The sequence below is a fragment of the Phycodurus eques genome, chromosome 21 (genome assembly GCF_024500275.1).
Source record: "Phycodurus eques isolate BA_2022a chromosome 21, UOR_Pequ_1.1, whole genome shotgun sequence".
Classification (NCBI taxonomy): domain Eukaryota; kingdom Metazoa; phylum Chordata; class Actinopteri; order Syngnathiformes; family Syngnathidae; genus Phycodurus; species Phycodurus eques.
Genome location: NC_084545.1, coordinates 13,158,263 through 13,183,688, shown reverse-complemented (window position 1 = coordinate 13,183,688; position 25,426 = coordinate 13,158,263). Strand labels below are relative to the sequence as shown.

Below are 25,426 nucleotides of genomic sequence, written 5' to 3'. Positions count from 1 at the left end.
GTCAAGGGACGCATTGAAAGTCCCCCAGAAGGTCTTAGCTCGTGATCCGATGAAATTCTTCAGATTTTGAAATAAAACCTTAGCATCGAAGTAGGCGAAGGGCTGGAAATATATGAGTTAGCTTAGCTGCTAGGGCAAAATGCTTGTCCGTTCCCGCCTCCTGTCCGTGAAAATATTCCAACGCTCGAATCAAACTGCAGACCAGACAAAAATTCGTAATGGCAGAAACAATTCAGTTCACATCCAACTGTCCACGTTCGGTCAAGTTTTACCAAATTGTCGACGGACTCCCGTCACACGGCTCAGGTTCAGTCGGCGGGCGAGTTCAAACTGGTTAAGACCGCGTGCGCATGCGCACTTCACTAATGAGGTGGAGTTTTTTTACAGGTTCTTGATATAACTCAAAAAAATAATAAAAAATAATCGACTCAAAAGTCAATCATCTTTGTTGTGCTATTTAGAAAATATTAGTGAGGACAACAATGAGAGAAATGTGTCGGTTGTTATGTAGGTTGTAAATGGAAACCTTGATTTCTGAGTCAGTTTAGTTTGGAGACTTTCATGAGATCAACCATTACTAGTTATCGTTTTTACAGCGTGTAGCCTTCATAGGCCATTAGGCCATTCATAGGCCTTCAATCATAATAATAATAACTGATTTCCAGACAGTTCATCTCGCGAAGTCCTAGGAAATTAGGATTTTGTTGATTCGTGTCTTTTTTTTTTTTTTTTTTTTTTGGAAAACGACCGCAAGATTGTCCTTGTCCAAGGTGTGAATGTCCTGCCCATCTCGAACACTTCGCAGCTCGTTAGCCCCACAAAACCCACAAATGGGAGTTGAGCACCCCCCCCCACACACACACACACACACACACACTGCACCCCCCTCCCTCCAGAATCTACTCACATGCTAATCAGCTTCTCTATGGGAAGGATACTCACTTGGTCGTCAGCCTGCCGACGGGGTTTCTCCTAATCCAACTTGTTTTCACTGTCTTGCTGGGAAACAAGAGATGCCACATTAGCACTACGTTAATTGGAACAAAAGAGGGCGCATTCCCGAAACTCTCTACTTTCTAGCTTGAATGACGTCCTGCAATGCAAAGTCGCGCCGAGAAGTCCAACTGGGAGCGAGATCGCTGCAAAACTGAAGCCTCGTATAGTTCCAAGTTGGAGTTTGAAAATTCTGCATCTGCTGACTCGTTTCAAAATAAACGCGCAACGTACTGAGCTCCGGAAACCATTTAACTGCAAATATTCTCAAACGATATCAGAAGGCGTGTGATTTTTCAAATTGTGTCGTAGCTGTAAACGAGAGATTCCTTTCGTATATTGAAATTGTTGATTGCGCGTACGACTCCCCATGAATCCTCCTTTAGAGAGAGCCTCCGTGCAGTATCACATAATACTGATGCGCGGCCGGAGTTTATTGGCGATAATCAGATGACTAAAGTTCCTTTTTTAAATATGATGTTGATGTGTTTATTTTATTATTACTATTATTTTTTGCAGTATCTTCCCTGACGAAACGCAGCGGCCGTGCGTAAATGATTACGCACGTCTCCAGAGCAAAATCCGCATTCATGTGTTGAAGGTGGGGAAATTGATATTATCATAAAGGTTATTTACAGGTGGTTTAGTGTCTTATACACAAGACCCCCCCCCCCCCCCAACCCCAACCCCCTCGGCGATCAGTCATCCTGCTCTCAGATAACGCGTCATTCTCTTCTCGATTACGCAGCGGGATTGACATGAAACTGTTAATTGTTTGCTCTTCAAATAGTCAGCCTGGAGCCAGCAGTCTGCCGCAAGTTAAGGACCGACTCTTTGACCGCCCCCAGCCCACCCCACCCCACCCCTCTCGGTCCGCCTGTCCGAACGCGCAGCAACCATCAGCATGACAAAGCACTGGCCGGGGCACAGCCTGATGGCACCGCCCGCTCTCAGCCACCTCGGAGACCATCGCCTCGACTCGAGTCGTCCGCCCGGCCACGTAGCGCGGAGCTCCACAGTCCGGCACCGGAGCCAGCGGCGTCCGGCGCAGATGGTCCCCCAGCACCCGCCACCGAGCTTCTCCGAGCCCGCAGCAGTCCACCCGCAGGAGCACATCACCGGCGCATTCATGGACGCTAATCCCGTAGCACCGGAGCCGTCGTACGGGAACGCTCACGAGGCCAACCCCAAACGAGAAGCTGAGCGGCGGGAGGCGCCCGCACCGAGAGGCGCTAAGAAGAAGAACTATCAGCGGTACCCCAAACCGCCGTACTCCTACCTTGCAATGATTGCCATGGTGATCCAACGCTCGCCGGAGAAGAAGCTGACTTTATCTGAGGTAAACGCCATTAGAAAACATGCATGCGTTTGATTGTAAATTGCAAATGCACCCAATGTCGCTTTGAGGGTTTTACGCACGTCCCTCTTTTGACTTTCTAGAGTCAGTAAGTCAAAGGAGCGATTTATTCAAGAAAATAAGATGAAGATTCAATGTTAAGTCAATATACAGTAAGACAGAAAACAACAAAGCTTGTTGACACTTGAGTGAATGCCAGCCGTGCCATTATTGGGTTTGTTAACCGATAAGCCAAGTTGCACTGCACTGCAACCAGATGCTGATATGTAGCAAGAGGATGATAAGATATACAGTTCAGTACATTAGCCTCAACATGGACATCAAATAGGAAAGTCAACTATTTGTTAACCAATGCCAAGTGCAATTTGGCATTGGCGTCACCTCAAGCTACTAGTGATCTACAATATGTTTTGCTGGTCTGGTTTCAGATTCTGAAGGAGATTAGCACCCTCTTTCCATTCTTTAAGGGGAACTACAAAGGCTGGAGAGATTCTGTGCGACACAACCTTTCTTCATATGACTGTTTTGTTAAGGTTTGTATGGTAACGCAGTTGACAGCAAAAGAAGTTGCGTGAACATACTCTTTAATAATCTCCAGCTGAAGACTAGCGTCGCACACCGTTTGGATGACATTTCATCGGCAGTGCCTGGATTCATGTAATGTAATTGGACTCAGGTTGACACCATGACAATAATCACATATCGTTCAAGCGTTGTCCCGTTCAGTTGGCACCATCGAGAGGTAATCATATAGCAAGATGTTTATTATTGTGGTCGCAGTTTTCAATAATGTAGAACTGCACTGCATTACACTTGCAGGTGTTAGCGTTGCCGAACATTTTGGGCGCACTGCAGCACCACCACAAATTACAGTAACACAAAACATGTTTGAGTCTGCTCCTCCGAGCCCAAAATGATTCATAATGTGGCCTAATTTTAAATTGTAGTTATGTTAGTGTTTTTGGAATGACTCAAATGAGTTGCATTAAGAGATGCATATTGATTTAAAAAAAAAAAAAAAAAAAATCTTGACCAAATGTCCCATGTCCTAAATTATTAAAACCCCTTCTCAAAACGGACAATCTAAAATGTACACAGTAGTGGATTAGAATGTTCTAGATCAGTGATTCTCAGTGTGTTACGACTCGTGCCACTTGTGCTACACAGGCTCCCTCAAGTGGTATGGGAAAGATTTACTAAATTAAATACAAATAAAACGTACTACATTTCAAACATGTAACACTGTATTAGAATGAAGCTTGCATACTTGCTATGCTATGCATACTGTGTGCCTATTCACACATTTTGTTAAATCCAGTACCGAACATTTTTAAATACAGTTCAGTTGTATTTAACTTTTCAGTCAAAAGGAAAAAATTTATTAGTGCAATAATTTGCATTTAATCTTTGTTTTTTAATTTATTTACATGCAATACATTTTTCATTGAATCAGTCGGGTAGTTTTTTTTTTTTAGATTGTCCTTTATAGAAGTGCTGTGTTCATGTTAAAACTGTACACTGGCTTACAATAATAAATATACTTATGTATATTATCTACATAGGACAATATATTAATTGTCCTTTGTAGAAGTGCAGCGTTCGTGTTCAAACTGCATAACGTCTTATAATAACAAAGCTTTTCAGGTATTAAAACTCTTGGGCCTAATAAGTTTCTGTATTTTAATGTTGGTTATTTTGTGGGACGTGGTGTAAAAAGTTCAAGAACCACTGCACTAATTATGCGAGAAATTATCACATTGTTTTCTCAAACTTGTTCGATATTGTATGTATAGTTCTTACAATGCTTTCCTGCGCCTATTTCTCATAATTTTCAGCCATTTTCATATAACGGCACTCATGTAACAAATAAGAACTCAATTGACTGAAAATATGGCCAGCGTAGGAATCATTTTTGGCATAACTGTATAAATGCAGCGCTTCTATTTGCACATTCTTAATTCTTGCGACAAGACTCTTTGATGGTCTTTTGGCTGAAACCTCAAACCAGTTTGAAGCTTCTATTCACTGTTATTGTGAATAAATGTGAAAGGGGGTCAGCCCAGCCCAACTATTCATTATTCATTGATACTTCCACCCGCAGGTGTTAAAAGATCCCAGCAAGCCCCAGGGCAAAGGTAACTTCTGGGCTGTGGAGCTGAGCTGCGTTCCTATGGAACTCTTAAAGAGGCAGAACACTGCTGTGTCTCGCCAGGATGAGACCATCTTTGCTCAGGATCTGGCCCCTTACATCCTGCAGGGCCACAAGCCAGAATCCGAGCCAGCGCGGCCCACTGACCCGGTGACAACGTTCCCTCCCAGGAACCTCTCCCCACCCCGAGAGGACTTGTTCCGACCCAAGCTGGACTCATCCTTCGCTATTGACTCTTTGCTCCACAGCCTTCGCCCCAACAGCGGCTCTGGGGATGTGGACATGGGCTGTTGGGGCGAGACAGCACGCCCCCAGCTATCGCCCCCTCCGCGACCCCGCTACGCCTCTTCTGCCCGCAGTGTTTCTGCCAGCTCAGCTAGCCCAGCCTCCACCTCCTCGTCTTCCTCTGAGGAAGACTGGAAGGGGGGGTCCCTACATGGGAAGCGTCTCCCTCCCGATGGTCAAGCGGGATCAGACGGTTATGAGGAATATAAAGCTCCACTACATAAGTCAGCGCGACGGGATGCTCTTGCACCACCTTGGGAGCTGCCCACCTCCTATGCCAAATACGCCCCACCCAATGCGGTCGCCCCGCCAAGCATGCGGTTCAACAGTGGACCTCTAATGCCCCTACATGGTGGACTTCCTCTTTATGGCTATGGGAGCTCTCATGTGGCGCCGGGTCACTTTCTGAGCCATGCTTACTGGCCCATCCTCCCCAGCGGACGGGTTTCCGTCCAACCCCCTCCGCTCATCATGGACCTGGACAACATGCTGCAGTCTGTGCCACCAAATAAGAGTGTGTTTGACGCACTAATGCCACCCAATCAAAACTCACATCACCAGCCACCCAGTCAGTACACCTTGCAGAATGGGTCGTCCTTAAACCGGTACCCTCAGTATTGACTCCTTTAGCTATTGACTCTTTTATAAACTGTCACTTTATTGCATGCAAACTACAATGACATTTCAGGCACAGAGGAACAACTCTGAAACATGACTTGCAAAAGGTGCAAAAATAAAGAAACTACCTCTAACTGTACAACTGAGCATATCTACCTCAATCTTACAAGGAAAATTTGCATTTTCCCACATACAGCATTATCTTTGCACCTTAGTTGCATTGTTTTTTTGTTTTTTTTTATTGGCCAGCTGAATGTGTTTTGTACTAAATTTTATGGCTGAGTGAAAGGAATTGGGCAGTAAATGGTGCATAAAATAGAACCCAGTGGTGTTACAAACTCATGAAATACATTACTTTTATCCTGTTTTAATGGTGCATCGAAGGCACAAAGGGCACTAGACAGTTACACAGAATTTTTACATGCAAAGATCAATCATGCTTATTGATTGTACTGTTCCTTTAAATATTGCTCAGGTTTATTTTTTATTTTTTTTAAAGGAAATGACCACCACCTCATTTTTAGTTGTCGACTGTGGACTTTGCACTGTGGGGTTAATTTGCACTCTTTTGAAGTCGTGATTGTCTACCGAAAGAAATTCTTTATAAATGTCTACCTGTGTTGACAGCTAAATATTTTTGTTTTTAAAAATATATTGTCATCCTTCCGCCTCGATTTTGTCTCTGGGGCTAAGCTGTATAAAGAATGTCATGATGCTGAACAGGGTGTATAATAAAATGCTGTTTTAGTCCAAAATTAGATTGCTGTGATACTTCATCCTTAAGGCTTTAAAGCTATGCAAAAGTTGAAAGTTTTGCTTGCAAGATTCTTTTCATTGTCTTTCTACCATGCATAGTTTATATTAATTTTTCGCCATTTTAATTAACAGTTTGTTTTGATTGAACAGAAAAATTGTCTGCATTTTACCGAACATTCTTTTAATTGTTGCTTAGTCCTAAATTGGTCATGTTTGGTGTCAACGAGACCACAGCTTTTGCAAGCTTTGAGCAGATAAACCAAAGGAGATAATTCGGGGTAGGCTCAAAGGGGGGCACGTCTCCAATCTCCATCGTGCCACAGATGGTGTTTGAGCACAGGCATTGAGATCCATAAACAAGGAAGCTATATCTTTGATCAATCACGGGCTCCGGATTGGAATTTGCAGCTAGCGCAAAGAACCCATCTGATTTACATCCAAAATCCAGCAGCCGTCAACCTCCTGCTGCTTCCTCCGCAGTGGTCGCTATCTCTTTATCAGCAGCCTACGCATGCCTGCACTCCCTCACCATGCGTCCCCCTGCATCATTCCTCACCCAAAAAAGGGAGGAGGGAAACAACACCGCCCCCACCCACTCCACCCGAATACAAGACAATCAAGAGGCTACACCTCAGCAATCACACACATTTAAATTTATGACTTTTCCCCATTGTACTTGCTTCCAAGAGTAACCACAATGTTCCGTTACTCAAACCCTAGTTCAGGAGTATAAAATGTGCTTCATCCTTTTGGGGCTGTCCTTTTTTTCAAATATATACATACTCTAATATACAAACAAAAATAAATGAAACTTTTCTTCCGCGAGGGTCATGGGCCAAGATCCATAAAAGAACATCTGCAGGATTTTCTTTCCACTATTAATACAAAAATGACTCACCTTACTTAAAAATGAAAAAAAAGAAAAAGGTATGTAAAGGTGGAAGGTTTGCTGCTGACCCTAATAGGGTTCTTAAGCCCTTGTAAAAGTTAAGTTAGTTACAAATGTATTTCAGCAATGTGCATACAGTGTTCCCTCCCTATATCGCGGTTCACCTATAGCGGATTCAGTTTTTATGATTTTGAGTGTATGCTGTATTTTTTTTTTAATGGTAAAATAAACACTAGCCTAAAACGTTACAATTAAAATAAAAAAAATAAAAAATCATCAAAACATAAATGTACATAGTGTATGCATGCATTACTGTATGTTTAAGAGTGTGGTACAGGGTAACAGGAGTGTGGAAGATTAATAGGAGTCTGGGGATGTTCATACGGCTTTAAAATAATGTATAAATAATTTGAAAATACGTGTTCGCTACGCTGCAGATTTCACCTATCGTGGGGGTAGTCCCAAACCTAAGCCCCACGATAAACAAGGTATTACTTTATGTAATTAATCGTCTGAAATTCTCATGGTTACATCAGCAATAAACATTTTTGGATAATAAATGATAATGGCATTCCTGTGAGAGATCTGACTTTAATGTCTCTTCTTCTCTATGTGCCACATGTGTTCTTTGAAAGAAAGTCCACCTTTGAACGCCTAATCTTGTAATTCCTTCAAATCACTCCACCTTTCCACTTGTATTTGCTTTGTTTCTGCTCAGTCACACTCCCTCTTGTGCCATGCGGTATTCAAAGACGCTGCCTCTCTCGGGGAAAGTCTCATTCAAGCGCCTGCGCTTTGTCTGTGGTTTTCTATTTGCTTCCTCCTCCTTCCCATACCCACCTCCCCCAGGGGTGTATAGGCAGAACATGTCCTGTAGAGGGAAACAGATACATGCAGCGTTGATTTAGCGCATGGGTTCCCGACCATCGACTGGTTAGCACATGTGCCTCACAGTTCTGGGGGGGAAAAAATGCAACACAAAGCGCTTTACAATTAAAATATAAAAATAAATCAAACCCGCCGATTATTAATTATAAAACTATGACAATCATTAGTAAAATTGCATTTATGGCTATGACTGCAGAGCTACCAACCTGTGGAAATTCACTTCCACAACAATTTCTTTCAAGAACGTTACCAGTTATTGGTGTATGTTATGGGGTAGGATGCAAATAATTCTGTTCAGTTTCACAACATAATTATTACTCTATAATTGTAATCGTTAAAAAATTATGAAACATGAAAACTCCACAGAAGCGGGGCTGGGAATTGAACCCCTGTCCTCAGAACTGCGAGGCAGATGTGCTAACCACCGCGCATCATATTGAAGCAAATTATTCTTGAGACTGCAAGCTAGTTGAGGTGCAACAGAGCAGAACACTTGCTTTGATTAAGACAGGATTAATCAACGACAATTTGTGTTTGTGTTTTTTAATAAGGAAAAGGAGAATTTTTGCATCTTGATTTAATGCTGCCATCCAATTAATTGCACTACTCCTCCTGGCCACTGGGAGGCAGTATAATATCGTAATGCAGACACAAACGAACAAGAATAGTATTTCTACTACTATGACTTAGTAAGATGCTGTAATATGAGTAAATTTTCATACAGGATAAAGAATATAGTATATGCTTGTGAGTATTGTTATATGTGTCTACATGTGGCGCTCCACCGTTTGTGTTCAAATATCCGTTGCTTAAGGGTTCTAAAACCGCAACTAAAAAACGCTAACCGTTAGTGTGTCAATGGCGTTTTGTATTGTTTATTAACATTAAGTTAAGCGGCCTTCCTCAGGAAAAAAAAAATCGTCCTAATAACGGCTCGTATCTCGAAAAACTCGGTCGGGTCCCACGTCTCTCCAGGAACCAGTGTACATCATAACAAAAGTTGTCAAGTAAGTTCATACAGCATCTAGTACAAGAAAGAATTATAACATTTTATATATATATATATATAAAATAGAATCATTGTCCTACCCCCGGTTGAAGGCTGACACTGGTCTTGGCACCCATACTGAGCACTCTGCCATCAGCTCTGTGAAGCATGTTCAGTCCCGCGGCACCACCTTCACCACCTGATCAGAAGAGACAGAGAACATTGACAAAAATGGTCACGCAATTTAATATAAAGACATCTTGAATGCAGGTTCACTGTGTTTACCCTCAAGGCCATACGGGCGTATGGATCGCCTCTCACTAAGTACAGAAAGGACCACGTTGTCCCTGAACAAGAGCTTCCGAATCACACCGTCTCCTCCGCGGTACTTCCCTGCACCTCCTGAATCGGGTCGCAAAGAGAACTGCTCCAAAATCACTGGGTACCTAATAGAGATGGGCATAACAATCAATAAGTTGATAAACTGATTGTTCCCCTTCACTGGTGTGAAGTGAACTGTGACGTCAAACAACTGATGAAAACAGAGTGCCTAAGATAGCTGCAATACTACATTATATAATGCTATGCTACTTGTTACATAGAATTGAGTGTTAAAAATATTATTTTTGAAATAAATATACCTACGTGGATGTTTTTCCACATTTACACACATTTGTATTTCAAGAATTCCTTACTATTGTCTAAAATTACAATAAACTTAAAATAGTATTCAATTGATTTAATAATCTATTCCCACGGCAAATCAAGTAAAATGAGTCAAAAGCCCATTCTCACAAAATCACAGTGTACGCAATATTTAATATTTTTAAATAAAAAAACTTGAAAAAAAAAAAAAATACACTCAGCTTGTTTATTGCCATTTTACAGCTAACTGAATAACGTTTTTAACCTATGCACGTGTGTGTATATGTGCATGCTCAAGGGCAGCAAGATGTGCAAAGCGCAGTCCTTGAAGAAACTTTATACAGCTGCAACAGTTAGTTAGCATTCTTCTCTCTGAAGTGCACAGTGCACGGCACCTTGTCCTCATTTTGAATGCAAGCTGAAGGTATCACTGAGTCTCAGACTGCTATTTCCCTGCAACAATGCCAGCAGTGGCTGTTGAGCATGAGGGACGAGGTCATCTTAAAATTGCTAGGGTATGTGCCCCGGTTCTTCAATTAAGTTGGTAGGTTTCATAGGACTTCCACTCAGGATGGACTGATCTCCACGGGACGAAGGCATTGTAGGCCAAGAGATCCAGATTTAAAAGAGAGACTGTGGTTTTAAGTCAACAACTGTAGGTGCCAACAACCTTGTTAAGGTTATCTATACAGCGTTCTGCAAGTAATTAACCCCCCTCCCGGTTCTCCCTACAAAGGCTTATAATTGCTTATAGATTCCATGAGATGGTGGCTAAGCACTTCTTTCCTACTTTCCTATTAGATAGGGGTACGGGCTGACGAAATGAAGCTCCTCCCCTCATTCCTACATAGTTATTTGGCCTCAAGATGTCAAAAAACAGTGCCACAGCAAATACCTTTATATTACACTGGGCTTTGGCCTGACCACAAAAACACTGAATAGTTGAGACTTTCAGCGAATAATAGAAGATACTGCAGGTTCCCCCAAAAATCCTCTAATAGATGAATTAGCGAAGCGAACACTGTACCACCTTTTAACTCGTTGTTGGCCAGGGTTGCTACATGCCGGCGTATCCTTTTCCCCTGTGCTTTGCGCTGCCGCTTTAGAACGCTCGGGCATGCAATTTTGGTGACCGTGAACACAGATGACAGAATCTTCCTCTGCCACAGCTGGAGGCAGCTGAAGACCCCATGTCTTACCTCTTTTCTAAAATCTCTGGGTCAGTGATGCGTGTGTTGGTCATATGACTGTGAACACCACTTCTCCCATTCCAGCTTGGCCCTGCCCCAGCGCCACCAGCGACGGTCTCATAATATCCAACCTTCTCGCTGCCGAATGAAACGTTGTTCATGCAACCCTGATAACAAAGACATAGGTTGTCATATAGGGGTCATGTTTTAAAATCAGCATGATCGTATGAAGTGCCACCATCTTATCGCAGCCGTCCTCACCTGAGAGGCGGCGCAGACCTCAAACGCTTTAAAAATGACATCCACAACTCTCTGAGACGTGAGCACATTCCCACCAACCACAGCAGCATTTTCTGAGGGTTGCAGGATGGAACCTGGAGGGATGATGACTTTGATGGGGGCAAGACAGCCCTAAATGTGCGGGAGGGAGAAAAACATAAAACAGCTTGTACTATGATGCTCCACTATGCACAGACAAATTAGATGGAGAGAAGCATCAAACCTGATTGAGGGGGATGTCCTGGCCCACCATGCAGCGCAGGCAGTAGATGAGGGCAGAGAGAGTAATAGCTCGAGGAGCATTACAGTTCCCCCAAACCTCTGTGCCTGTCCCAGTGAAGTCAAACACCGCAGTACCCTGTAGTGGTTAAAGGGTGTTAATGGCAACTTCATTTCAGTGTCAGCATGTGCAAGTATGTTATAGTCAAAACATTGGACTTATCTTCTCCCTTCTACTACGCTGTTGATATGTCCAGTAGTTTGTTGTCCTTGACAAAGCTGTCTTTTAAATACCCTTTGTCAGTAGTATAAATATTGTGCAAAAGTCCGAGACCACCATTAGATTTGTTGTTTTAGCAATGCCATAATGACTATATTTAACGAGAATGCCACTAAGTAGATCGCAGACCTCCACCAAGGCTGAACTCTTAATAAAAGTGAAAACAGTTGAAAGAGCTTTATATTTGGGTTTGTTAGTTCATGTAGTCATTATTTAGCATGCAGGCTACTTCCTTGTTCATGGAGGACGGAGAACAGATGGGAGCATGCCTGTGAATATTCTCATTTTGCCAAGTCATTTCATTCTCAAGGCATTGAATCGATGGCAACGATACTGTTCTGGTTGCCTTCTGAGCGGGCTTCATGAGTTTGTGCACATCGGCTAGATAGGACAGCTGTAGCCTGTGTGTTGGTATGGAAACCCAACTATTTATCCCCTAAGTAAGAGGCACGCCTCAAACCATGAGTGGTATCATTCTTTTGGGGTGCTGGTACACGCCAAAGATTGGGCACCCGATACCTAGAAGAAAGACCTGCTGTATGCTGTTGAGTGCAGTAAGGAATGCACTGATGTACAGATTATATTGGGGTGACCAAGCAACCACTGAGCAGGCAGATGGCACAACCTAGACGGGCTAACTCTTCACGTCAAGACCTAGCTGTCTACCTGCACCGCAAAGAGAAACTGCACTTTTGAGGACCAAAATGTACACATTCTGGTCCGAGAAGACAAATGTCCTATTAGTAAATGTTATACAAGTCATATTGACTGCTGTGAAAAGGTGAAAAGAAACAAACTTAGCGGCGACTTCAGAGTTTAGCACAGTACTGTATATGAGTTTAGAAAGCAGGCAGAGAAGGTAATAAAATGCAGTAGTGGTGTAGTAAATGGACACTGTACTGGAGAAATGTTATAAGCACAAACTCCACAACAGTGAATGTTTAGGCATTGTATTGTTTGTGGCGTAATCGCGTACAAATCTCCTCTGTTTTAAAAGATGGCTGCAAAACACAATTGCCATATAAACAAACAAGCTTTCAGTTAAAAAAAAAAAAAGTCTCATGGCACCATGTCGAGTCATTGACAAGTCATTGTGTTGACTTCAGTAGATTATCACCTCGTCTTCATTAATGTTGACCCGCAGTCGGATTGGGGTGCCATCATCCATGAAATCCTCCGACTCCACCTCCAAGGAGCCTGTCTGTTGCCGTCGACGACGCGCAAAGTCTCTCAGCATGTCCCTCACTGCCAGCTCTGCATTACTCTGCAGTACGCATAGGCCATGTCATCACTGGGGGTCAACTTTCTACTGTTTGCTCTTGGAGCCATTATTACCTGGATGTAGCCCATATAGGCCTGCACTACAGCCAGCCCATAGCAGTCAATCAACTCTCCCACCAGCTGACTGCCTCTTCGGTTGGCTGCTACCTGAGCGCGCAGGTCCGACAGGTTGTCGTGGAGATTCCGAGTTCCAGAGGATTCTGGGTATTGGGCTGGAGCCATTAGAGCCTCAGTCACAGCTGATGAGGGGACAGCGAGGGTAACCAAGTAGCAAAACAGAAAAGCATTGTGGGAAGAAAGTAACGTAAAATGTAAAGCTGCATATTTTGCATGTTATTAGTAGCCTGTGGGTATTTCATAATTACCAATATATTATTTCACAAACCATTTTAACCTCATTAAATAGAAAATACAATAAAGGCTCGGGAGAAGAGTTTGCAGTGGTATAAGTGACCTAAATATTGTCACCAGCACGATTATACAAAGGCATATGCATATGACAGTTGCCTCTGAATGGAATGGGGCTGTCTTAAAAGAGATTTGTTGTTCAAAAGTCATACATAATTCATCTTTTTTAAAAAAACAGAATAAATGTTCTCCCCAAAGTCTTACTTAAAGGTCCCGTATTTTGTCTATTTATACTTCCATAGAGTAACTCTCTAACAAGGAGTTAGTATAAAAGTGTCAATTTCATTAAAAACAAAACAAAAAAACACCTTGGTTTTGTCATACGAGTGTCAGGAAAAGGCAATTCTGACAGCTACTTCTGTTTGACCCAGCTTTGTATCCGCTTTTCTCCATATATGACGAAGACCACCCCCTTTCCTCTGATTGGTTGCCTCCGTGTAGAAGACCCACTTGTGAGAGCACACGTTTGTTATGTGGACAGCGCTGGCTCGGGAGCAGAGAGGTAGGCGGAGATCTTCGCTAGTGACGTAGATAAGCTCGAGAAATTCAAATGACCTGTTTATATGTGCCCTGCGGTTGGCTGGCGACCAGTTCAAGGAGTACCCCGCATCCTGCCCAGAGTCAGAGTCGCGACCCTAGTGAGGATAAGCGGTACGAAAGATGAATGAATGAATGATTTCAGGCATTTCGGAAAAAAACCGTCTGGAACGCAGAAATGCGTGAAAGCTTTTAATTCATATTTCATGTTTACTGAGGCACCATAGAGACAATATTCCATTCGAAATACTAGAAAAAGTTAGTTTGGCAAAATACGGGACCTTTAAAATAGATTAAAAGTCATTTAAATATCGACATTTGAGACCTTTGCATTTCTGTTATCACAACTTATACATTACATTATATACTTAGCTTAGGCTGTCCTTGTGTGGAGTTGAAATGGTGTGAAATGAATATACACAAATACAATTGAATCCTATCCTATCCACAGCATCAAATGCTTTAAAAAAAAAACATCAATCTGTTCTTGCCCTACCTTCTTCCTGGAAGACTCCACCTGTGACCAGTTTGAAGGAAATGAAGACAGCGCCCTCCTGCTGCAGAGAGGTGGAGTGTGGGGGCATGGAGCCTGGAGTGATGCCTCCTATGTCTGCATGGTGCCCCCTGCTGGCTACAAAGAACACCGGCCCACTAACGCCTTTCCTAAACACCTGGAATTAAAGGAGGAAGTGTTGGTGTTGGAGAGGAGCGGTAGTAAAGAGGGAAAACAAAAGAGAGATTCCACATGACAGTGACTGACTGGAGTGATGACTGTGAGGTCAGGTAGGTGACTGCCGCCGGCACATGGGTGGTTACTCAGAATCACATCTTCCCTCTTTCAGTCCCCCCCCCAGAGATACGATCTAAACGGAAAAGAAGAACTGAATATTTGGGGATGAACCAGCTAAATTGCACAGCTCACAAAGCTTCCATACCTGGTACTGGACAGTCTCCTGCATGGCACCAAGATGGACAGGAATGTGGGGTGCGTTAGACACAAGACCGCCATCTGGTCCAAACACAGCACAGGAGAAGTCGAGACGCTCCTTGATGTTGGTGGAGATGGACGTTCTTTGAAGAACTCTGCCCATCTGTTCTAGAGAGGCACAAAGGTAGATCAGAACAAATCAGGTTTTTGCATATGTGACTTTGGAGGTCTTTGCGGATAGTGTTGTCAGCCAACCTGCGATGCTCATGAAGCGATGGGAGAAAATGGAGAGCTGCACTGTGTTGAGCTCTGTGCCCACTGCACAGTGAGGGTCGGTGCCAACCGTCATGCAAATGTCACCCCCTTCTGTCAAACAGGCCTCACAGCAGGGCTCGACCAGGATCGTGCTGAGGAGGAAAGACAACAATAGATAATCTATTAGGTACACCTACAAAATCTATTGAAGTCCAATAGAAGAGGTCTATCAAATTCTGTCTTAAAGATATTAATACAGTACTTAAGTTTGATTGAATAGATTTATTATTATTAATATCGAAGAACAGCAATGAACCACGCTTTTTATATTTTGGTTACCTCATTAGTTACATGAAAGGGGCAAACTATTATAAAGACAAATATCTAAATTTCATCAAAACTGAGCATCCTTTTCGTAATTTTTTTTATACATATCTCATCAGATTGTGCAGAAGCAGCTACTTTGATGACAAAATATTAGCTATATTAAGCATAAATCAAGTGACCGTGCCTGTTCTTGTCAATGATGATGGCTGGTCCCGGGATGGTGTGATCACAAGGAAGTTCCTCCCACAGATACACGGCGGTGTCATGGTAACCATCCTCAAAGTAGCATTTGGTCATCTAGAGAGAAGGCCAAAGATGACGCATTGTCATTAAGCACATTTCCAGAACACAAGCGCTTATGATTTGTTTTCTTTTGTTTGTTGTAAGAGGTATAAATGTTATTCCCCGAGTGTGCATCCAAATGAGGTTAGTTTAGTTGTGGAGACATTCTTTCACTCTTAACACATTCACCGCCATTGACGGCTTTAGAAGTCAAATATCCATGTTAACCGGGAAGGCTGGCAGTGAACGAGTTAACTATGCAAGACATAATTGATTTTCTTAGCAGTCAACCGGGCTGAACCATGACCACAAAACCGCGATATGAACTGAACCGTGGATTTTGTGAACCGTTCCACCCCAAGTGAACACCCTATAATAATAAAACAAATACTTAATTCATGTTTCAGAGTAAAGGGAAAGAGCAATTTCATCTACTACATTTCAGGTACAGTTCTTGTTTTTGAAGGTACAGATCTCAAACCTGTGTCAAGGCATCCTCTGACCTCAAGATAACCTCTGTTCCTTTATTTCATGTTTAGTATGTATGATAATTCAATTATTTAATATTTTACTGTTTCGAGAGCACCCCTTGACCCTTCAAAGACAAAGAGAGGTATGTTTCTGTGGCAAATGTGGAGGAAACACAGACAGTTCTCAGAAGTGTTTCAAACTCCCCCGTAAACACTGTCCCAAGATTCCCACAATTACCACCACTTGTTTCAAAATGCACTTTTAAATCTAAAATCCATTTTAGTAGAACGGGTCAAATTTGACTCTGGGTTACTTTAGGAAGTCATCAAATTTCTGGCTGAAAGTATGAGATTTGGTGTATTCCTCTTTGCTTGAGTATTCTGCAAGGAAGTCAGAATACCGTGACAGGTTTGGCCTGAACGCGTCCCTTCTTTGGTTTGTACATCACTTCGATGCCAGACTTGCCACAGCCCCTCACTCTGATATCATCTACCATGATGGGCCTGTCTGGGATGGTGAATCCAAACTCCTTCAGATACCTTGACAAGAACAAAGCCTTAGCTCATTGTAACACAGGGAGACACGGTTGGACTCTTATCGCACAAACCTTTGAGTAAAGGCACTGCGGAAGTCACCACCTTGAGAAGTCTGCTCATTTCGGGGGTAACCGGCTGCTGTCACCATGAGGGCGCAGTCTGTGCCCTCATAGCGCAGGTGGAGAAAAACCTCAGTGCTTATTTGGCTACTGAGAAGATAAGAAAGATTACTTTAATGCCATGTCACATTCATCTTGCAAGAAGCAAAAGTAGGAACAAGGGCAACGGTGTGAGACAGAACTTCACTGGTGCTAACCTGTTGAATCCGCGTGCACGTAGTGTGTCGTGGCAACGTTGTGAGAGCAATTCCACTCTACGGTCAAGCTCGCCGAAAGAATTGTGTTCGTACTGAAGTGAGCACGGCTCCTGCACCTCCTCCACAACGTCCGCCAGAGCCAGACCGTATGCTGACAGAATGCCACTGTACCTAAAGATGTCAGCAAAAATATACAGTACAGCAAGCATTTGACAAAAGTGTGAGCTAAAAACTGTGTTTAGTGTTTTTGTGACGCTACAGTCAACAAACACGTTAGGTACACTTGCACAATCTAAGGAACAATCTGCCAAAACAAGGACAATAACTGTCAAATTTAGATAAACTGTCAGAGAGGTTTTATCCATCCATCCATCCATTTTATTTTCCATACCGCTTGTGCTCATTAGGGTCGCAGGTGAGCTGGAGCTTATCCCAGTGGACGGGATACACCCTTGCCTAGACTGGTCGCCCGTCAATCGCAGAAAAGAGATATTAATTTAACAATATGTTTATCACAAGTGTGAAGTCGCATTGTGAACGTGTTTAACATTAAGAAACTATATAACCAGCCCTCAGTATGACGCACTGCAGTTGTACATCACTTGTAAATGAAGCTGCTGTATCATACTATTCTTACACTGCAAAAACTCAAATCTTACTTTGTGAACTTATTTCTTGTCAAAACATCTTACTGTCCTTATTTTAAGACTGTATTGACTTTTTCTAAACTTTCAGCAAGACTAAAAGACGTGTTTTAAGATATAAGATCTTATTTTAAGAATCTTATCAAGTCAATTCCAGTTGGTAGATCTTTTTTCACAAATTTAAGTGACAAAATGTTTTGTTTTAATTGAAAAAAAAATTGGATCTAGTTACCCCATGACCATGAAACTGGGACAGAAAAAAAAAATTAAAAATGTTTTTTTTTTAAAAAATGGATGGAATGGATACATGTTCTTTGTCAGATTATAAGAGTGTAGCTAATAAAACCTTATGAGTGCTAATGCAAACAACAGAAGATCACTCGTAGGTAGGGTTGGGCATTGAGAATCGAGACCCGATTGGAACCGATTCGGTGAATGAATCTTTTGAAGAAATATTTTTAATGAACTGATTCGAATGATTCAGTACACTCAAAAGAACTCCCGTGCCCATCGCTAGACTAACGTTCCGGTTCACCCGGAACCGTTCAAATTGAAAAATTTCGGTTGCCAGTTTCGATGCCTAGTCCTCCAGCTGTGAAGAGGAAGTGGCGAAAAACAACCAAGAAGCGGCGTAAACCAACGAAGAAGAAACCCCGCGCGATGACGTGCTTGCTGCCCAACGGCGGCTGCGCAAACAAAAGTGTGTCTTAACTTTCTTAAAAATAATGACCAGTTGCCTCAGTGCAACACTTGAAACAGTACCAAATAATTTTAACAATGCTATATTTAACTTTAAGCTGAATCATTAATTAATGAATATTAAGTAAATTAGGCTAGTTCCACACACATTGCCTTTTAGATCATAGGTTTGATATTGATACTGATAATGAAGAACCTCGAGTCAAATGTTCATTTTAGTCTATGCTGCGGGCTGCAAAGAAAATGGATGTCCATAATTTGGACACCTTTTATTGAAACCACGCAAACTTTTTGGACCAAGCCCCCTAAAAGAATCAGAATCGAGAATCGTTTGGAACCGGAATCGAAATAAGCAACCGGAATCGCTCAAATTCAAACGATGCCCAACCCTTCTCGTAGGTATTATTTTTACTTATGTAAGAAGACTGTCTTCATCCCAAGGGATCGGGCGATTGCACAGGCATGCTGGCCACCGGCACCCCCGAAACACGCTAAAACATGCTGAGACGTGTCATGGCCCTTTGCCTAGAGTGCATATATGATAGATAACATTCAACATATTTAACACACTCTAATACGAAAGCGTACGTTGTTACTTCAGTACCTGTGTCAGGGCTCTTATTGGCCGACACATGGCCTCATTTGCCACACGGATGAATCCCATGGCCACATCTTCCAAAGTCATCTCAGATTGGCTTTTGGGCAAAGTACTGCTCTTTGATTGGTTTGTGGCCTTTGCAATAGTCTGCAAAAAAGAAAAAAATACAACAATTAAATTCTGCCTCATTTTTATTACACTCAACATTTAAAATTTTGCCTTTAGCAAGTTAGAGTCCAGTTTTGATAACCACTTCTCTTTTCCACTGTGGCAAATGACAACATAATATCAAACATTTTGTAACTGAAAATAGGTCCAATAATGTGATATCAAGGAAAATATTAGTACTTGTGATTTGTTAGAGGACAGGAAGTGTTTGATCTCTTGGGTCAGATGACGGAATTGCGTCATAGTCTGCTCCAGGGATAGCGGTTCATTCTCGCCAGGTCCAAATATCTTGGGGAAGAAGGAAGGGAGGAGGCGGCCTAGAGCTAAGTTAGCATCTGTCACAGTAAGAGGACCACCTAGGATAATCAAACAGGAATACCATGTTATAACGTTTTACCAGTTTAATGCACACATTGGGTTTTTGTGCGTGTTCCCCAAAAAAAGGACATAATTTCATAGTCTAATAACATAGGAAACTATAACTCAAATTACCTCAAATTTTAAAGAAATGTGCAAAAACAAAATTTTATGTCGAACTGAAATTTCAGTTTGTTTCATTTTTTCTTTATTTTCAGGGTAACAAGTGAAGCAATGATTGTTATGTACAATACCTTTCCGATAGCAGGCCGGTCCTGGATGTGCACCAGCAGACTCTGGCCCAACCACGAACATCCCCGACCTGACAAGGAAAGAGAAATGAGAAGACAAACGCCCTTCACCAAAGAGAGATGACATCGTGCCAATATTTACTGCACGTACACCTAACACAATCTCATGAGACCCAAAGAAAGAGCTGAATCAACAATCAGTGGGTCAAACACAGAGGTGGCAAATGTACTCACACTCTGTACTTAAGTCGAAGTACTGATACTTGTGGAAACAAAAACTTTAGTAAAAGTAGAAGTACTGATTCAACTCCTTTACTTTAGTGAAAGTAAAAGTCGTCAGAAAAATAAATACTCAAAGTACAGTCCAGATACCTGAAGAATCTACAAATTATTTGTGTTTTGTTGCTTCCCACCAGCGGTCGAACGATTCCTGTGACAGACCTGAAGAAGAGTCTCGAGCCCCCGCCTGCTGCCACGGTGTTGATGTCGAGCTGAGGCGCTTGCAGGGTGACTCCAGCTGTGGTCGCTTCAAACACGTGCTCAAACTGGCCCGCGTAACGACTCACATCAGTCGATGTTCCTGCAGAAGTACAGAAGGCATTTTTTTGTTTGTTTTTGTGGACATAGAGAGCTGTCACTTGTTATAACACAAATATTTGTATACAGCAGTGTAAATACAAAACAAAACCACAGACTTACCACCCATATCAAAGCCAATCACAGGTCTCTTCTCCATCTGGATGTAAGAAGTGACAGCGTAACCCACAACTCCGCCGGCTGGGCCAGACAAGACGGCGCGCGAACCACAGAACTGCTGCATGGGAGTCAGACCACCGTCTGACTGCATGAACAGGACGTCCACACCCTCGTGACAGAAGGTAACATAAGATTAACCTGATGTTGGAATGCAACAGGCGCACATTTACAGTGGCTACGGAAAGTATTCAGACCCCCTTAAATGTTTCACTCTTTGTTGTATTGCAGCCATTTTCTACAATCATTTAAGTTACTTATTTTTCCTCATTAACATACACACAGCACCCTACATTGACAGAAAAAAAAACTGAAATATCACACAGCCATACTCATATATTCAACTCGGGTGCTGTCCATTTCTTCTGATCATCATTGAGATGGTTCTGCACCTTCACTGGAGTCCAGCTGTGTTTGATTATACTGATTGGACTTGATTAGGAAAGCCACACACCGGTCTATATAAGACCTTACAGCTCACAGTGCATGTAAGACCAAATGAGAATCATGAGGTCAAAGGAAGTGCCTGAAGAGCTCAGAGACAGATTTGCCACTGATCTGGCCAAGAGCCACTCACTGTGGCTGAGCTCCAGAGATACAGTCGGGAGATGGGAGAAAGTCCGAGAAAGTCAACCTCCACCAGTCGGGGATTTATGGTGTGGTGGCCCGATGGAAGCCTCTCCTCAGTGCAAGCCAGCCAGAGGCCTGATTTAAACCCACTTATCAAATCATCTCTACCCACGTTCTATGTTAATGACGACGATGACACCGAATTGAAAGGGCATACCTTCAAAGCCCCCTTAAACCCAGAGGTGAAGCCTTTAAGATACTCCCGGATTTTGGGTGTGAGGTAGGCATCGGCGCAGACAGTGTAACCTCGGGGAACCGCCCTGACCATCGGCATGACCTCGGAGGACAGAGACACCTGGGTGAAGCCCAGCTGACGAGCCAGGGCACCCACGGCTTTCTCATGGTCAGACCACCTGAGGGGTAAAGAGAAAGGCAGGGGAAACTGTGACGGAGCCACAACATACATTCAATGTACAAACGTATTGGGCCACATCTTTTTAATAATTCAATCAAGAGGTTTCACGAAGAGCAATTTTAAGTACTGAGCCGCACAGTGAACGAGAGTCTGGCGTGAACATCATTCCAGAAACGGAGGGTAGTTTTATGCCTTGGGATTTAAAATAAAGTAAAACACTTGAGTCAATATGGTGGACATGCACAGTTACAGCTAACTTGTGTCATCAACTTACAGCGACCAAACCGGTTTAGAGAGAAAAGTGTGCATGTGATGGGTGTGTCTTTAAAATCATGTTGACATGATCAAAAACACATTATTCTCTGCCAAAGTGCAACCAAGTCAGCTCGCCTCTGATTGGCTTAAATGCAGTTAAGAGCCATCAAATGTGGTTTCATGTACAGTAGACAGAGATTCTCTTCAAACCTTATTGCTTGTGGACATAGATCTTCTGGACCTTGTTGGTAGGAAGATTTTTTTTTTTTTTCCCAAAGCATTTGTGAATGAGTCGACTTATCATAAGAGTATAAAATAAGCCACTGCGCTGACGTGTAGGAGTGAAGCAGAAGCACCGCCAAACTGGTGATTCCATGGGACAGAACTCCTCTCAGGTCCTTCTCCACACGTTCCAGATCAAGATCCCGCCACACCTCCAGACTATCCCCGGTGCTGCCTGGGGATAGACACCCAAATAAATAAATAAAATAATAAATAAATAAATACAAGTTTGTTTTGAGTTTATTTTTGTTTCTACACCTGTGACAACACGCTGAGGATCCTTCCTGGGGAGCTGGCAGCCATCTTGCTTGAGGACAACGCGCTCGTCTACCTCGATAACCTCCTCGTACAGCACATCAGGTACTGACACCTCCTGCGAGTGCACATTATATAAAGTGTTGTATAATAGTGGACAATGTAAAGAAAGCAATACAAGACGCTGGACAAATTCAGTGTGCCAAAGATAAACCGATAGGAAGGCACATATTGTCAAACTTCCGATGTCCAAATTTGGAAATTTGAATATTTTTTCACAAATTGACACTATTGGTCAGTCCCCACATTGGTCTGTTATTTTTTATTTTATGTACAAATTATTGACCAATCCAAAACATAGGTGTCAAATTCAAGGCCCAGGGGCCAGATCTGGCCCACCACTTCATTCTTTGTGGCCCATTAAAGCAAATGTGTCTTCTTTTTAAATTTCTTGCGAAATCATTTCGGCAGAAAATGTGTACAGAAATTGCAAATTTTCTCCCACCAAATCCTTTCTTAACATAGAATGAACAATAGTTGTAGTTGTATACATTGGACTGCTGCATATTCACGGTTCAGCATTTGTGAATTCACCTATTCTCAGATTTGTAGTCGCTGTTTTTCGTGGAAACCCTCTCACGTTGTTTTTTCACCCAACCTCCCGCTTAAGACACATTTTTTTGAGGTGATACCCTGCTTATTCACATTTTCCTCCATGGCAATTATAATAATCAATTATTCACTGATCTTCCCTATTCGTGGTCAGGCCCATTCCCGACTTGAACCCCGATCCCCAGAACTGTGAGGCAGATGTGCTAAACAGTCGACCACCTCTTTGGTGATACAATGTTAATGGCTCAGCAAACTTTTTCTTTCTTTTTAAAATTGTTTTTTATACGAGTAGTAGTAGTTTACAGCTCCATTATGTTTTTAAATATTTGGATGGCACTTTACACCAGCACATAAGACTTCTGTTTATCCGAGACAGACCCTTATAGATAAGGGACCGCTTAGCCATTAATGGTTCACTTGTTAGAGGGCAAACTCTAAGACGATTCTTTGAAAGATGACAAAACAACCTTGCTTATCCCCCAATGCTTCCAAAGTAGCACATATGCCCTGTGAGGGACATAGTATGACTGTTTGTAGCAGTGTGAGGATTACCAACCAAGTCAAACAGCTTAGGCCTGGCCTGTGTTCCAATGTGCAACAAGTCTTTGAAGCCTTTAGTGACCAGCAGAGCCGTCCTCTCCCCCTCTCTCTCCAGCAGCGCGTTGGTGGCCACCGTGGTGCCCATCCGAATCCAGCCGATCAGAGACGTGTCGAGGGGCCGGTCGCGAGGAAAGGCACATCCCGTTTCCTGCCGGCGGAGGCAGACACGACGCAAACCCAGTTCAGACACGTCACGTATGTATGAAACAATGACATCGGTGAAAAATACAGTATCTTGACAGTGAAATCATAGTTGTGTTGATTTCATGATCTGCGATTGGCCGGCGACCAATCCAGGGTGCACCCCGCCTCTCACCCAAAGTCAGCTGAGATAGGCTCAAGCTCATCCCTGACTCTAATGAGGACAAGTGCTATACAAATTCCATGGCTGGATGCTTTCAATTATAGTGAAACATGATCTTGTATTGATGAGCGCATGAATATAAACGTACTTTTTCAAGCCAAAGAATGACATTACAATGCACTCCATGACTTTTTATGCAACAGCATCAATGAAATCCAATACAAGTGTCGGAAATATTCTGCCTTCGCAAAAGATAATCATGCTCAGTTTTGATAGACGCTGTCTGAAAGCTATTCTTTTAACAACATGTTTATTACTGTGGTTGTAGAGCCCACGACACATGCTCAGACATGGTTACCTCCTCCAAGACTCTGCGGATACCCTCAGTGGGGGCATCTTTGTAGTTCTGGGGGTCACGCGAAAGCAGTTTGAGGACCCTCTCCCGGCCGTCTGGTAGTCGAGCGAATACGTCCGTGAAGGTTCCTCCTCGGTCAATGGCGAAGTCAAACTTCCCTTGAATGTGGGCCATGGTGAGCACTGTGGACAACCGGTACATAGTTTGAGAAGCACAGAAAAAAAAAAAAAAAAAAATATATATATATATATATATATATATATATGTATATATATATACACACACAACATATATATGCAACATGCTTATTTATAAGTTATGCTCGACATTTGAACACAAGATCGGAATTTTTTAGACACATATTGCATCACATTAAATACCCAAACAAAATATTCATCCACGGGAAGTCTGCGGAAATATGACACGTGTTTAAGCGCGAGTAGCGCATATAAAAAGAAAGCGCACAACTGTACAACTTGTGGAGAAGTGAACGCAAATCTATCGTTTTGCGCCGTCACACGAGTATGCACGAAAGACTTTCAACCTGATTGTAGTGCAAGGATTGGATTGGGGTCTCAGTATAGCGCAGACACTAATGTATGTTTGCAATGTGTGGAGTGCGTTCCTAACCGTGAAATGAAAGGGGAACTGCTTTAACTTACCCGTCAGCCGCGTGTTAATCGTCAATAAGTCGATCTGTCAACTCTTGGTGTCCTAACTCCCAGCAGCTTCTTATTCGAACCAGCGACTCACGCACACACACACTAAGCTGGAGCTCCGCCCCCCAACAGCAAGGCGACTAAACTACCGTCAGGGGCACAGCGTTTTTAAATGTAAGACCTTAAATACCAAGTCTTCACTTCATTTTTTTTTAATCATGAGACGACACAAAAAGTAACGTGTAGTCGCAAAACACGTGGTTGAAACTTACGATTTACGTGGTATTGTGAACGTACCATAACAAAGTGCACGATACTCAACGCGAACCATAATAGTAAAAACAATGAGACCCCCAAAATACTTATTTGGTGAAACATCATAAATATTGTACCTTTATTATGATATAATGTAGTTAATGACTGAAAGCACAAACTATAACATTAAACATTCAATAACTGTTAAACCAAATACCATTAACGTTCAGTGTATCGCTTCATTTCCGAGACATTTGGGCCAGCAAGGCTTTCTCTGCTCGCGTCAAAACGCTATCAGAAGCACTGACCTACATTTACAGCATACATTCTATTATTTGTTCCATAAATGTGTCATAACGACTTCACAACAGCATATTATGCTCTTCGTTCTATACTGCTTCCCGTAGTGAATGTGGGTGTTAGATCTTTTGTCCAATCAGAATTCAGCTTCCATGTGCTGTCACTCTAACCTGGCCAGGGTCTTTAGCACAAAAAAATATTGCGTAGGTAAGCCAGA

At 42.6% G+C, this 25,426-nt stretch overlaps 2 protein-coding genes across 2 annotated transcripts; one reads left to right on the top strand and one right to left on the bottom strand.

Annotated features, from left to right (window-relative positions):
- The first annotated feature begins 1,806 nt into the window (after positions 1-1,806).
- foxh1 (forkhead box H1) lies at positions 1,807-6,137 on the top strand. Its single transcript, XM_061666136.1, has 3 exons — positions 1,807-2,332; positions 2,779-2,883; positions 4,452-6,137. The coding sequence occupies exons 1-3, from the start codon at positions 1,898-1,900 to the stop codon at positions 5,403-5,405; spliced, it is 1,494 nt and encodes a 497-aa protein (XP_061522120.1). The 5' UTR covers positions 1,807-1,897; the 3' UTR covers positions 5,406-6,137.
- oplah (5-oxoprolinase, ATP-hydrolysing) lies at positions 2,096-25,303 on the bottom strand. Its single transcript, XM_061666135.1, is given in 29 exon segments — positions 2,096-7,918; positions 9,025-9,122; positions 9,209-9,369; positions 10,768-10,925; positions 11,020-11,169; positions 11,261-11,395; positions 12,654-12,800; positions 12,872-13,056; positions 14,259-14,433; positions 14,523-14,591; positions 14,593-14,625; positions 14,698-14,858; positions 14,946-15,097; positions 15,457-15,569; positions 16,426-16,564; positions 16,633-16,770; positions 16,878-17,048; positions 18,633-18,745; positions 18,825-18,965; positions 19,167-19,342; positions 19,598-19,665; positions 20,036-20,174; positions 20,294-20,459; positions 21,135-21,330; positions 21,921-22,044; positions 22,128-22,242; positions 23,293-23,484; positions 23,999-24,177; positions 24,658-25,303. Coding segments are annotated over 28 exon segments (3,939 nt in total). The 5' UTR covers positions 24,170-24,177; positions 24,658-25,303; the 3' UTR covers positions 2,096-7,765.
- Positions 25,304-25,426: the final 123 nt, after the last annotated feature.

Bases quoted from the DNA above. Each gene is read 5' to 3' on its own strand.
- foxh1 (XM_061666136.1), top strand. From the start codon at position 1,898: ATGACAAAGCACTGGCCGGGGCACAGCCTGATGGCACCGCCCGCTCTC. The intron at 2,333-2,778 runs GTAAACGCCATT...GTCTGGTTTCAG, and splicing joins AGAAGCTGACTTTATCTGAG to ATTCTGAAGGAGATTAGCAC. The intron at 2,884-4,451 runs GTTTGTATGGTA...TTCCACCCGCAG, and splicing joins CATATGACTGTTTTGTTAAG to GTGTTAAAAGATCCCAGCAA.